A 12,394-nucleotide genomic window follows, 5' to 3' on the forward strand; every position below is an offset into this window, starting at 1 on the left:
ATTGGAAATGGCCTGCAGTGTAAATGAATAAAAACCAAATATAAAAAAAAAGAATTTAAATACTTCCCGACGCCATAGGGTCTTGATCTGCTTACAAATGCATTTAAATACTCTTTTCCCAGAACCATAACAGAATCAAACAGCCTACCTCATCGCAGATTTGTATCTGACAATGTTTTGCAGTCGATGGAGCGTTTGTTTGATGTGTAACCCTTTGCATGGTGTTTTAATTTTCCTCTTGCCCACTACTTCCACTCCTCCCAACTTTGTTGTGAGCTATTACATTACAATTTTCCCCTGTTCCGCTCTCCCATTTTACGGATTACCTGGTGTTGCGTTTTTAATATAATATAACAATCTGAGGTTAAACGGACAAAGAGGCCCCTGCTGTGCACACCTGCGGAAACGAAGTAAGTACCTTATCAGTGTTATTCAGAAATTTGATTGTTTCCAATGGTAATCGTGAAAAAAAAAAAAAAAAAAGAAATGTGTTTTTTTATGTGTGTGCTCGCCCAAAAGCGAGCACATACATTCTTTTAATGTTCTCTGTTGCGCTTATTGCAAGACGCTGTCAGCGGCGTTGTATTATCTATACAGCCTTTGAACTTGCGTTTTCTTTTCTTTTTTTGTATCTCTGTACTTTGTATTCAAGTATATCAATCCACAAGTGCTAGCTGGGTCATTTATTTTAACCAGGCGAGTGGGATGTTCCGAGGAACATTATAGGCGCGTCTCATCGATGTAGCTAATCTAATAAGAAAGTGTTGATTAAAAAGTTTACGTGTAAGGCTTCATTCTGTGGTGTTGTGATTTGGCATATCCTCGTATAAAGAAAACTACGATAGTTGGAAGGTTCTAATTCGCAGCGAATGATCGCGCTCTGAATTTAGACGCACTGTTAAATTTTCATCGCTCCAGCTCGTCTAGAACTCGTTATACTCGCGAAAACAGGTTTTTGGGACTCTGCTTGGAGAATAAAAACCCCGACCAAGTTCAATCGTTCACCCGTGAATATTCAAGACCGCTGGAGTGCATTCATCGATCGTGGTCGTGAAAACAACATCGTAGGAAAATGTGTGTGCAGTGAAACCGTGTCAGCTCATCTCAATCGAGACTTTTCGATCAACAGGGACGGTCTCCCGAGCACGAGTGGATTGATATTCTTCAAAGAGCTGCCGCCCCCGCTCGTAATTAGAAAACAATTATAGGTACAACTATCAAATTGTTGGGGAAGGGTCTCGCACCAGGTAGGACTGTTTGTGTGTCAAATTTCTTCGAGATAGCAAACGCAAAAGTTGTTTTATCGACCTATTAAAACCGCTCGGAGAACTCGGATGATTTCTGGTGTTTTTTCTGTTTTTTTTTTTTTTTTTTTTTTTTGCGTGTTCTTTTTGTAGTGTTAATTCTAAAAGAGAGATGCCGTAAATATCGCCTAATACCTCAACAAAAAACAAAAGTCCGAAGAAAAAAAAAAAAACAAATTCTCTCGGGGGATTGAACTAACATCCTGCTGTGTACGAAGCGCACATCTTACCCACTGAGCTACTCCACAGCTCGGAATAGGCGTGTTTACAATCCGTTTTATACGAGACCCAATAGGCGACTACTGCCGGCACTTTTTCTCCCCCCGGCTATTCTGCCGGCTGCCGGCAGAATAGACACTTCCTTCATTAATACTGGTCGTATCTCATCACCGCTAGCACCGATGTGTTCCTTGTTCTTTCTAGACTCTATGGACACCACTTTGAACGTGTGAAATAAAAGCTTTCGCGAAGCTACGACGCTTTTACCGTGGGCATGGTCATGGCGGCCAATTCTGATTTCCGAACCCGTGTTCGGACCTCCGAGGCTGAATATTCGTTTCCGAGCCGCGATGTTGGTGTCAAACGTGAGCACGCGTTCCGTAGAAGACCCGACGACTGTAGTTTACCTCGGATCGAGTCGATAGATTACTGTACGAGCACTGATGCGACTTCCCGCACGAAAGCAGTCATTTTCAGGTTCGATATTGCTCACCGCTTCATCATTTGCTACCACAATTTGCTTTTTTGTTCTGAAGCGCTCCCTCGGGTAAAAGGAACGTTCGCTATGCGCGCGAGATTATTTTAATTCATTCATCTCGTGCGGCGCGCGCTCGGCGGAGCGGCTAGTCGTTTGAAGGCTCACCAGAGCGCGAGCAAGACATCAAAGAGCTGCCGCTCGCTCGTAATTAGAAAACCATTATAGGTACGTACAACTATCAAATTGTTGGGGAAGGGACAAATACACATATGTGCTGCAAGAGGGCCTCCACACAACCCTACAGAGCTTTTTTCAGACATGCCCCTACAGTACAACTGGCCCGACACTTTCTATTTTGTCCCCTTCTGCACTTTCTGGCGCAAGATGAGCTAAAGTGAAGCACGACCCATTGGACAATAGATATCCAAGGAACATCCGGTGGACATCCTGCAATGAACATTGGGACGTCCATAGGATATCCGCAGAAATCCCAGGGACATACTGGGGACGTCCGTAGGATGGGCCTGTGCAAAGAAATTGTTCATCCAGGTGACATCCCACGTACATCCAAGTCGGACTTTCGGACGTCCCTCGGATGATCAGAAAGAGACATATTCCATGCTAAAATATCCACCGGATGTCCAAAGAATAACCTTTTATGGATAACGGACATCCACGGGACATCCTTTTTTTTATCCTAACTGGAGCTCACCTGGACCGTACCGGTCAGGATGCTCCCTTCAAAATGCCTTTCCCTACGCATGCCAGAACGTTCGTTAGCCATATTTTCTCATGTTTTCCCACATTTATTTTTTAAAAATGTCTGTTCATCCAGTTTTCTGCAGTTGATGCAGGAACTAGTTATAGTGGCTTTAAAAGGGCATTGAAAAGAAAAAGCTTTTTTTTACGCAGCCTGATTACAATCTATACCCCAAGAAGCAATATCGAAGACATCAGACTCATTTGAGTTCTCCCGAAAATGGACTTAAATGTGTCTAAGTGCCAGTTTCGGGAAAGCTCCAAATCAGTACCATCCAATTAATATCTTTCTTTTTTTTTGGGGGGGGGGGGAGATGGGAGGGAATGCATTATGTGGGATGCAAATTCTATAACTAAGCTGTTTTAAAGAAGGTTGTTTCTTTGCAGTGGCTTAAGAGAGACTAGCAAATGAGAAGGCCCAGGATACAACCGAGCTAAATTAACAAGCTGTGCAGGAAAAGTGGGCATAAAATTAACATGCTAACCATCTAAGCACATTTCACCATTTCGAGTCATATTATTTATGGACCTCTATTTGCACGGTTTCCCTCTAAACCAAAAAGGACTGGTTGCCACAGGCATGACAGGATGTACTCTTTCCAGAAATAGATGTGGGTATAGTGAGAAAATATATGGTTCACGAAACCTCCGACATGCACAGGAAAGGGCAATTCCAAGAGGAGCACCTTGATTTAGCAGCATCTTGGTCATTTTGAACGCTCGGGTAAAGGAAAAATATAATGAATTCTTAATCAAGAGCTTTCCTGAGAGGATTCACATGCAAGTTTAACAAGTTGCACGAAGTTACACATAAATGTTAAGTACATACTATGACGCAGTTAGAAAGAACATATCACTACTTTTTCGAGAGGCAACGTTTTATCACTTATGCTGTGTCCCAGTTAAGCCCTTTCGACCACATAAATCGTTTTGGTGACCTGGCTTTGCTTGTCATAGTAAAACAGAAAAAGTTGGCAAAGGCATGTTCACGCTAACTGTGCTGCACTCTCTAGATGATGCATAACAGCATGGTCACATCGTTTAACTCTAAAAAGATTTAATAAAATTAGAAAAAAATAACGAGGAACATTATACTGTACAAACTTTGTACCTCTAAAGAACCATATGCTAAAAGTTAGGAGGAACAGATTTATTCACAAAAATTAAAAGCAACACTTTTTAAGTGTAACTACACACCTAAACAACTTTATAAAAAAACACAGTAGGAACAGGCAGTTGATCACAATGATCATACTGCAACGATGTTAGCAGGGGTAAACATGCAGTCCTTGCGAGGTAGTCATGATTCGTGCGAAGGAAAACAGGGGATCGTCGATCACTCTGTCCTGGCACGTAATGCAGTGGCGGCTTACTCTTGTTATCGGATGCCCTTCTGCGCCTGGTTCGCAAAGCCTCTGAGAATTAAAAAAAAATGTGCATAAATGGCCGCTTTTGTCCGGTGCTGCCAGTACAAAGCAGTTGACAATCGCCTGCACATGGATCGCGACCATACAACATACTCTATGCAGCTTCTTTGGTAACATCTTTTCCAAAAATAAACAATGCTATAGTTTGTAAAGAAAAAATGACAAGCAAGCCCCTTCAAAATTATTCCCTCCAACTGAACTTAGTCATGTTCAAAATATCACAGTATGAATAAACATGTAATACAAGCGTTACAACCTTGACATGCATTATGCCAAATGCACAGAAGTACACATTTCTTCACAAAAATTCAAACCAAATTTTTTTTTTAAATGTAACACATGTCATCAAAGACCACTTCGAGAACAACACCTTATTCTGAAAGCACAGTGGATCGCAGTGGTTTTACTGCAACATTACCAAGGGTAGCTAACCCCTGCAGGGTACACCATGCTATATGCAGCCTCTTTGGTAACATCTTATCAAAAATAAGCGACACTATAGCATGTTAAAAAAAATGGCAAGCAAACCCCTTCAAAAGCATTCACTTTGTCTAAACTTAGACATGTTCAAAATATCACAGTATGAATAAACAGTGCCATACAAGCATTACAACCTTGACGAATGTTATGCTAAGTGTAAGGAAGAACACATTTCTTCACAAAAATTCAAACCAAAAATCTTTAAATTTTCTATTAAAATGTATTTCACTTGTCATTAAAGACAACTTCAAAAACAACACCTCAGCTGGAATGCACAGTGGATCACAGTGGTTTTATTGCAACATTACCAAGGGTAGCTAACCACTGCAAGGTGCACCACACTATATGGAACTTCCTTAAAAAAAACTTTTTTTGTGAAAAAAAGCACAGCAAAAACTTGTACACTAAAAGTAAAAAAAAAAGTCACTCCACCTGAAATCAGATGTGCGAAAAAATATTGCGGTGCAAATCCACAAGAGCACAGAAACAATGTTCACAGGCAGTGAAAGGCAAGTATGAAAGAAAAAACAAATGCACGTACAAGAGGCCTGGCATAATGAACTTCAAAAGAAACTGCTGTGGTCTGATATATATAAAGTTTGCACGCGAAACCTCAGACGCACACAAAGGAAAGCTGTTTTGACCTCCTACTCCCCGCTGGCACTCTGCTCCTTGCTGATGAGTGTTCCAGCGTCGGAAGTTCTGCAAGGCCTCTCAATCCGACTCTAGAAATTCAAAGATAAAGGGGAGTACATTTTATCTCCTGGACAAAAAAAAAAAGTACTGCCCAAATATAGTACAATAGTTAACCAGAAAGGAGTGCACAAAAAGAATAAAAATATGGTATGCATTATACGCCCTCACAAAAAGAAAAGTAAAAAGTGGCAGGTCAATAAACAAGAAACTGTGGCTGCTATACATTATTCAACTGAAAGCCAAAAAATAATTGCTAACAAGTACATTGTCGGCTTGTAGCGGTTAAGCAAGAGAACAATAAAAAAAGTATTGTTAAGCTAAACAGCACATGGAAGGGGTACCGGGTACCATAGTTAGCGCCTGTTTGTCTCCTTTCCTCTGTCCCGTCTGTTTAGCTGGGGTACACTAACAAATGAGATTCTGCAAAGCAATCCAAATTTGGGGTTTTATGGCCCAAATTTGAGCACTGAGAAATGCCATAGTGGCAGTCTCCTGATTTGTTTAACCACCGGGGGTTTTGTCGTCCCAAAGAAACACATCCTCTGGCGGGGAAATGAATGGCTCAGGCTGGGATGGGACGCATTAGCTACTGTTCCACAGAGGGGGCTGAAAAACCTTCAACTGCATTAAAGCAATACGGTTGTAGTAATCAATGGGATGAATTACCATAAAATTCCGAGCAAGCGCCCACTCAAAATAAGGAGATAATTGCAAAAATTGGGGAATGGGCGCTCGTTAGGTCATCAATTTTTCCTACCGTAAAATACCGGGCAAGCGCCCACTCAAAATTTAAAGATAATTGCGAAAAAATAGAGGATGGGCGCTCGTCCGGTCATCAATTTTATATATCAATGTACTGTGCCTATTTTCTCAGATTTTTCAAATTTGGGTATGGGCGTTTAGTGTGGTATGGGCGGATGCGCGGTATTCTACGGTATGTGTTGTGGAAATCACTAGGTTTCTCTGCCTTATCTAAGCCCTAGCCACGTGCAGGCCATGGGGGGTCGTCGCCATCATAGCGACGGCTTCTCGGATGCGAGGATTCGAGGCCGTATTCCCCAAAAAAGACAGCTCTCCCCTTGCCCTCGTAAGGGGAAAGAGCCGCCGGCGCACCCTTGGGAGTGATTGTGGATGCGTCCCGTTTCCGGGCTAAACTTCTACCGGCCTCCCCAAGGCGCGTCCATTTCCCGAAAGGCTATATAAGCCGGCCCCAAACCTGGGCCGGGGGCTCTATTCGGCGGAAGCTCTTGCTCTATTGAGCTCGGTTTTTCTTTGTGAACTTCCAACTTCCCGTGAATCTGTCTATTGCGGCAGCGCGGGAAACCGACCGGGTGATACTAGCCACTGAGCCAGCGTCCAGACTTTCACTGTCCTAGAGCGAAGCGTGTTGGCATACGAGTCAATAGACACGTTGAAAATGGGCTCACTGTGTTGGTGCAGTCTTTTGTCCACCAGAGCCAAGAGGCAGTGAATGGACGGACCCGACCGTAGCCGCGCAAAGAGCGGACTATGACGTTGGTAGTTACCTTGATGAGGACTTTTTGCTAAAATAGCGAACCCACAGTGTGTACTGCGCATTCTTTTTCAGATGTTGCAAAATTTGGGGGTGGGTGCTTAGTATTTAGTGGGCAGATGCTCGGCATTTTACGGTATCATATTTATTTTGCACTGGCCTCATAAAAGCAACATTTTCAAAGCCCTATGGCTACACATGCATGAAAAGCATACCTTCATTTTGGTGCGCTTCAGGTGCTTTGCACCTTTGGCCCTTGGCCCTTTCAGGGGCGTGCCGAAGCCAAGACTTGATCGAGTCCTCGATGGCATCTTTACCTCCTGGCAACTTCTTTGCAGCATCTGAAACCAGATTAGTGCATAACCCTAACAACACTATACCCAAAAATGCTTGAAAAAAGAAAGGGGATCAGTGGTCGATCATGCTAGTGCAAAGCAGCTCGGAGCACATGGAGCAAACATTTGCTTGGCAGAACCCACGGATCCTGAGTCAAGTCCTTAGCCGTTCCCATTCCAATTAGGGTAAGAATCATACCAGCATGCGCTTGTGCAATTAACTACTGCTTGGTGCACTTAAAAAAAAACCAGCTTAGCAGTCATACTACAGTGCCTGAAACGCATCTTCACCTGGTGTGCTTATCGAGTCTTTATTTTTGGCTTTTCGTCTTCCGACTCGTGGCATCATACACCTTCGTGTTGTTGCCTGTTGCGACCCTGGTGGCGGCACAGCAGGAGCTGCGGCAAACGACTGTTGCAGTTCGCTCAGCAGACAGTCAGCTGACAAAAACTACCTAGACACGGTTCGAAACGTCGCAACAGCAGAAATCCTTACATCCATTGGTGTTCTGGTATTTCCACCACCAACTGCCAGAATGGTGACAATTGACAGCATGAAGTGCTTGCTTTGCAGTTGTCACTTCTTACCACTCACCAGTCAGAGACGCGTCCCGGGCGCCATAGTCATACTGCACTGGCTACATTGCTCATCCATAACACAAGCCAGCGTTGCCATACACTGCAAGACCGATTTTATGCTGTCTAGTGTAACTTGCTTCTGCTTGAAAATGTGCATCTTACAAAAGAATGACAGGCCACACGAGTTATTAAAGATGGGCAAAGTATCTAAAGATTCAATGTACAGAATTATGCAAGACATAAACCAGGTCCATTTCATGCTAACCTGGTAAAAAGACAAAATTACTCAAGTGAGGGAAGAGCAGTGCGAGCGATTTTTGTTGTTGTCTGTTTCTCAGAGGGGTCCAACTCAAGAGAAAATGTCTTCCCAGGCACTGTGACTGACTCGAAAGGCCCATATCTTTTGCCATTGGCCTAGTAAGTAGCATAAAAGGTGGTAAACATTCAGCAATGATTGCTTCAATGTCTGATATGAAAATAGCTAAAAAATGTTTTCACATTCACAGGAAAGCTGGTAAACAATACAAACGTGGCTTTTTTCTTGCTGTCAAAATAAGTAAGCTACTATTTACATGGAAGATGGACAAATATTTAAAAAAATTGATTTTTGAGCTTTTTAGAAGTGATGTCGTACATCTAAGAGTAAACCTTTAGATTAGTTTTGTTTGACGTCAAAATAGTTACTTTCTCAAGTTTCTGGCTTACCAGTAATTGCAGTGGCAGTCTTTAAAACTGAAAAGTTGAGTTTTCCCTTTCTTCCGATCCACGAGAACTGTGCAGCTAGCTCATCAGTTAGCAGATACGTCAGCATCCGCTTCGTGGCCTTGCTTGCAGTCTTGCCCCCGAGTTGCTTGAGCTCATGAACCTGCATAAAAAGACAGCATGGGATATTTGGAGTGAATATAACTTAATTCAGGAAAGCATGGCATAACCCAGGCATGATTATGTGAAAAAAAAAATATTTGTGGTAAAATGTCTTGAACGCACCTAGTGCAGTGTTGGCCACGCAAATACAACACTACTGACGGAGCTCTTCACTGCACCGCATGTTGCATATTTGCGTCTCCAGTTCGTTGCTCGCTTTCTCGCGGCAGAAATGGGAACTGCTCTAGCGAGGGTCACCCGGCTTCTTTCGTCAGCAGCCACTGCAGAACTGCGCGTCATTGCTGATCATTTCGCTCTGGCATCTTTTGCTTTTAATTAAGCGCCCCCATTTTTACCTCACTTGACTGGGTGGTCAGCTGCTTAATAGAAACCGAACAACAGCTGCATACCCATCAAAACATTTCTCTACGTACAATGTCTAATGAACTTTTCAGGGGATTATGTCATGTGGTTTTCAATATCATGCAAAAGACAACTGAAGTGTTCTCTTAAACTGATATTAGGCCAAGTTACCCTTTAAACAGCCACACAGCTGTATAGCAGTATTAAAGTAAAATACTTACAAGACGGGATCTGCGGCCAGTCTGATCTTTGGGACTAACTGCATCGCTTGTTTTATTCAGGCTCCCGCTGGTTTCCACGGCATCCTCGCTTGACGGGCTCTGCTATCGCTCCCTGGCCAGCCTACTATCAAGTTCGTTACCACTACGATGACAAGCTGTTAACGGATGCTTCGAGACTGTTCAGCGACGGCACTGTCATCACTGCAGAGTCACTGTGCTGCTTCGTTTGGATTGGTGCCTGTGCCCACGTGTGCCCTGGACGCCCCGCTACAAAAGACTGTCAAGTACGGCGCTCGGCGGGATCTGCGGCCAGTCTGATCTTTGGGACTAACTGCATCGCTTGTTTTATTCAGGCTCCCGCTGGTTTCCACGGCATCCTCGCTTGACGGGCTCTGCTATCGCTCCCTGGCCAGCCTACTATCAAGTTCGTTACCACTACGATGACAAGCTGTTAACGGATGCTTCGAGACTGTTCAGCGACGGCACTGTCATCACTGCAGAGTCACTGTGCTGCTTCGTTTGGATTGGTGCCTGTGCCCACGTGTGCCCTGGACGCCCCGCTACAAAAGACTGTCAAGTACGGCGCTCGGCGGGATCTGCGGCCAGTCTGATCTTTGGGACTAACTGCATCGCTTGTTTTATTCAGGTAATACCTTACGTCACTTACCGTTGTATGTTTTTTTTCTGCTGGCTGCTGATCCCAAGCCATGGGTGTAGATCTGTCTGTGTACCGTGCCCGTATAGGTCTTTTCGGTTGCCGGCGTAAATCAACGACATATACGGTCAACAGAGGGTCGCGACTCTTCGACCCGCTAATATGCCTTGCGCGCTATGTTGGTCCGCGACCCAGTTCTCTGCTTTTATTTTGCCTGGCGTGTATTTTAATGCAGTCTGGTGATGTGGAACTTAATCCTGGACCAGTAAGTGCCGAGTCTGCTAAACTGGATGCTATCATGCAGTCTCTTGATCTTCTGACAAAATCAACTCATGAGTACCAAACTGATAACACTTCGAGATTAAACCGGATTGAGGCAGGTGTTTCGCAGATTCGGCAGAGAGTAGATTCGCTTGAGGGTAGGGTCACTGAACTATCCAAGGCTGCTGAAGGTATTCCCTCACTGAAATCGGACCTTGAATTTGTGAAAGCTGAACTTGGGCCTGTTGCGGAACAACAAAAACTTGTTGAAGAATTAACAGCAACCGTAGACGACCTTAACAACCGGCTACGACGAAACAATATTATCATCAAAGGGATCGCGGAAGAATCCACTGAAATCCCTGAACAGCTAGAGACAACTGTCAGAACGTTCCTCTCAGATAATCTAAACGTGACGCCTGGCGTTTTTGAACGTATTCACCGCTTAGGGCAGAAGCGTCAGGATTTCCATCGACCTATCATCATAAAGCTCTTGGACTTCCGTGACAAGATGGCTATATTCAGAAACGCTCCCAAGCTAAAAAACCTTAACATTAAGGTATGGATAGAAAACGACTATTCTCCGAAGATACGCCTCGCACGTGGCAAGCTTTGGGAATACGGCTCTACGTTTCGAGCGGACAGGATGAGAACCAGACTTGTGCACGACAAATTGTACGTAGGCGATAAGGTGTTTGTTTACGACGTTCAGAGCGAAAGTGTGATTGAAAAACACTGTGTCAGCGGCACGCGCCCTTGACTACCTCCCGCAAGGTCACCTGATCGTGCCTCCCATGCACACCAACTTTCATTTTTGTTCACAAACTTTCGCAGCATTTTTAATAAACAAGATATTCTACTTGATCATGTGCGCATGTGCAATTCTCAGATTATTTTAGGCACAGAGACATGGCTGAATAGTGACGTTCCAAGTGAACTGCTTCTTGATTCAGATTTTTCTATATACCGTAAAGATCGTACTCATCGCAGAGGAGGAGGCGTTTTGATTGCTATTAAAGGTTTAGAGTCTGCTGCTGTGACAGTCACTACTAATCTTGAACTTCTTTGGGTTGAAATTAAAATATCGTTTCAAAAATTTGTGCTGGGAGTGTGTTATCGCCCCCCCAACTCTGGAAGAGATTTTGTTGATGAACTTGGCACCAGCTTGGACGAAGTGTTTTTGACTTATCCTGACAACATTATCATCCTAGCAGGAGATTTCAACTTTCCCGGCATTAACTGGGCGGACAGTTCTGTTGTTCCTTCATGTAGTAACCCCTTAGAGTGTTTAGAATTTATGCACCTGCTTTCTGCATTTGGACTTCATCAACAAATTGCTCAGTCAACACGTGGCGATTCAACATTAGACTTGTTTTTTATTACTCATCCTGAACATGTCTCTTCCATACATTTCCTATCGCCGATTAGTGATCATGCCCTCGTAGCCATCAATCTTTCACAAAAGGTACCAGACAAAGAGAAGACCTCGAAAATCATTTGGGACTACCCCAAGGCAAATATAGAGGATCTGAATTCCGCTCTTCTCCGGGCATTCGTAGACTTCGAAAACTCCTTCAATGACCGTTCAGTCGAGGTCAATTGGACTTTTTTCAAGGACACACTGCTTAGCTCCGCAAACCAGTTTATTCCTAAAAAGATACTTACCTCAGACTCATCTCCCCCCTGGTTCTCAGTGAAAATAAAGCGCATTTTAAATAAGAAAAAACGTTTATACCGCAAGGCTGTAAAGTTAAACACTGATGAAATTTGGCTTCATTTTCACGCGTTTTCCAAAGAGTGCAAACGCGTAATCCAGTCAGCGAAACATAAGTTTTTTAATGTTGACCTAAAAAAGGTACTAACTGAAAATCCCAAAAAGTTTTGGTCTATAATTAATCCTACACCCAGGGGCGCCAAACTTCCTACCGTAGATCCACAAGATAGCCCATTATCATCCGCGGTAATTGCCTCCAATTTTAACGCGTATTTTGGTGAGATATTTACACGCGAAACTTTTCCAGAACCTTGCCTGTCTAGCATCGAAAGCCCAACGGTCATGCAGGATATTTACCTCTCCATAGACGGAATTTCGAATGTTATTGATCGACTCCCTGTGAACTCCTCACCTGGCTGTGACGGAATTAACTCCAGACTCTTAAAAATAACGAAATATACTTCCGCCAAATTTCTGCTCCTTATTTTCGAGCAATCCCTAGCTTTCTCCCAATTGCCGTCTGATT

The 12,394-nt window shown here is 43.6% G+C and overlaps 1 protein-coding gene across 1 annotated transcript; it reads right to left on the bottom strand.

The window, feature by feature from the left end:
- Positions 1-3,895: 3,895 nt before the first annotated feature.
- LOC120842278 lies at positions 3,896-8,676 on the bottom strand. Its single transcript, XM_042287860.1, has 3 exons — positions 8,496-8,676; positions 7,092-7,217; positions 3,896-5,392 (listed from the first exon to the last, which is right to left on the bottom strand). The coding sequence occupies exons 1-3, from the start codon at positions 8,659-8,661 to the stop codon at positions 5,382-5,384; spliced, it is 303 nt and encodes a 100-aa protein (XP_042143794.1). The 5' UTR covers positions 8,662-8,676; the 3' UTR covers positions 3,896-5,381.
- Between the last annotated feature and the right edge of the window lie 3,718 nt (positions 8,677-12,394).

The sequence above is a fragment of the Ixodes scapularis genome, unplaced genomic scaffold (assembly GCF_016920785.2).
Source record: "Ixodes scapularis isolate PalLabHiFi unplaced genomic scaffold, ASM1692078v2 ptg000582l_1__unscaffolded, whole genome shotgun sequence".
Classification (NCBI taxonomy): Eukaryota; Metazoa; Arthropoda; class Arachnida; order Ixodida; family Ixodidae; genus Ixodes; species Ixodes scapularis.

Excerpts from the sequence above, each read along its gene's own strand:
- LOC120842278 (XM_042287860.1), bottom strand. The coding sequence starts at position 8,661 with ATGCAGGTTCATGAGCTCAAGCAACTCGGGGGCAAGACTGCAAGCAAG. Across the intron at positions 7,218-8,495 it reads GACTGCCACTGCAATTACTG|ATGCTGCAAAGAAGTTGCCA; the intron begins GTAAGCCAGAAA and ends ATCTGGTTTCAG.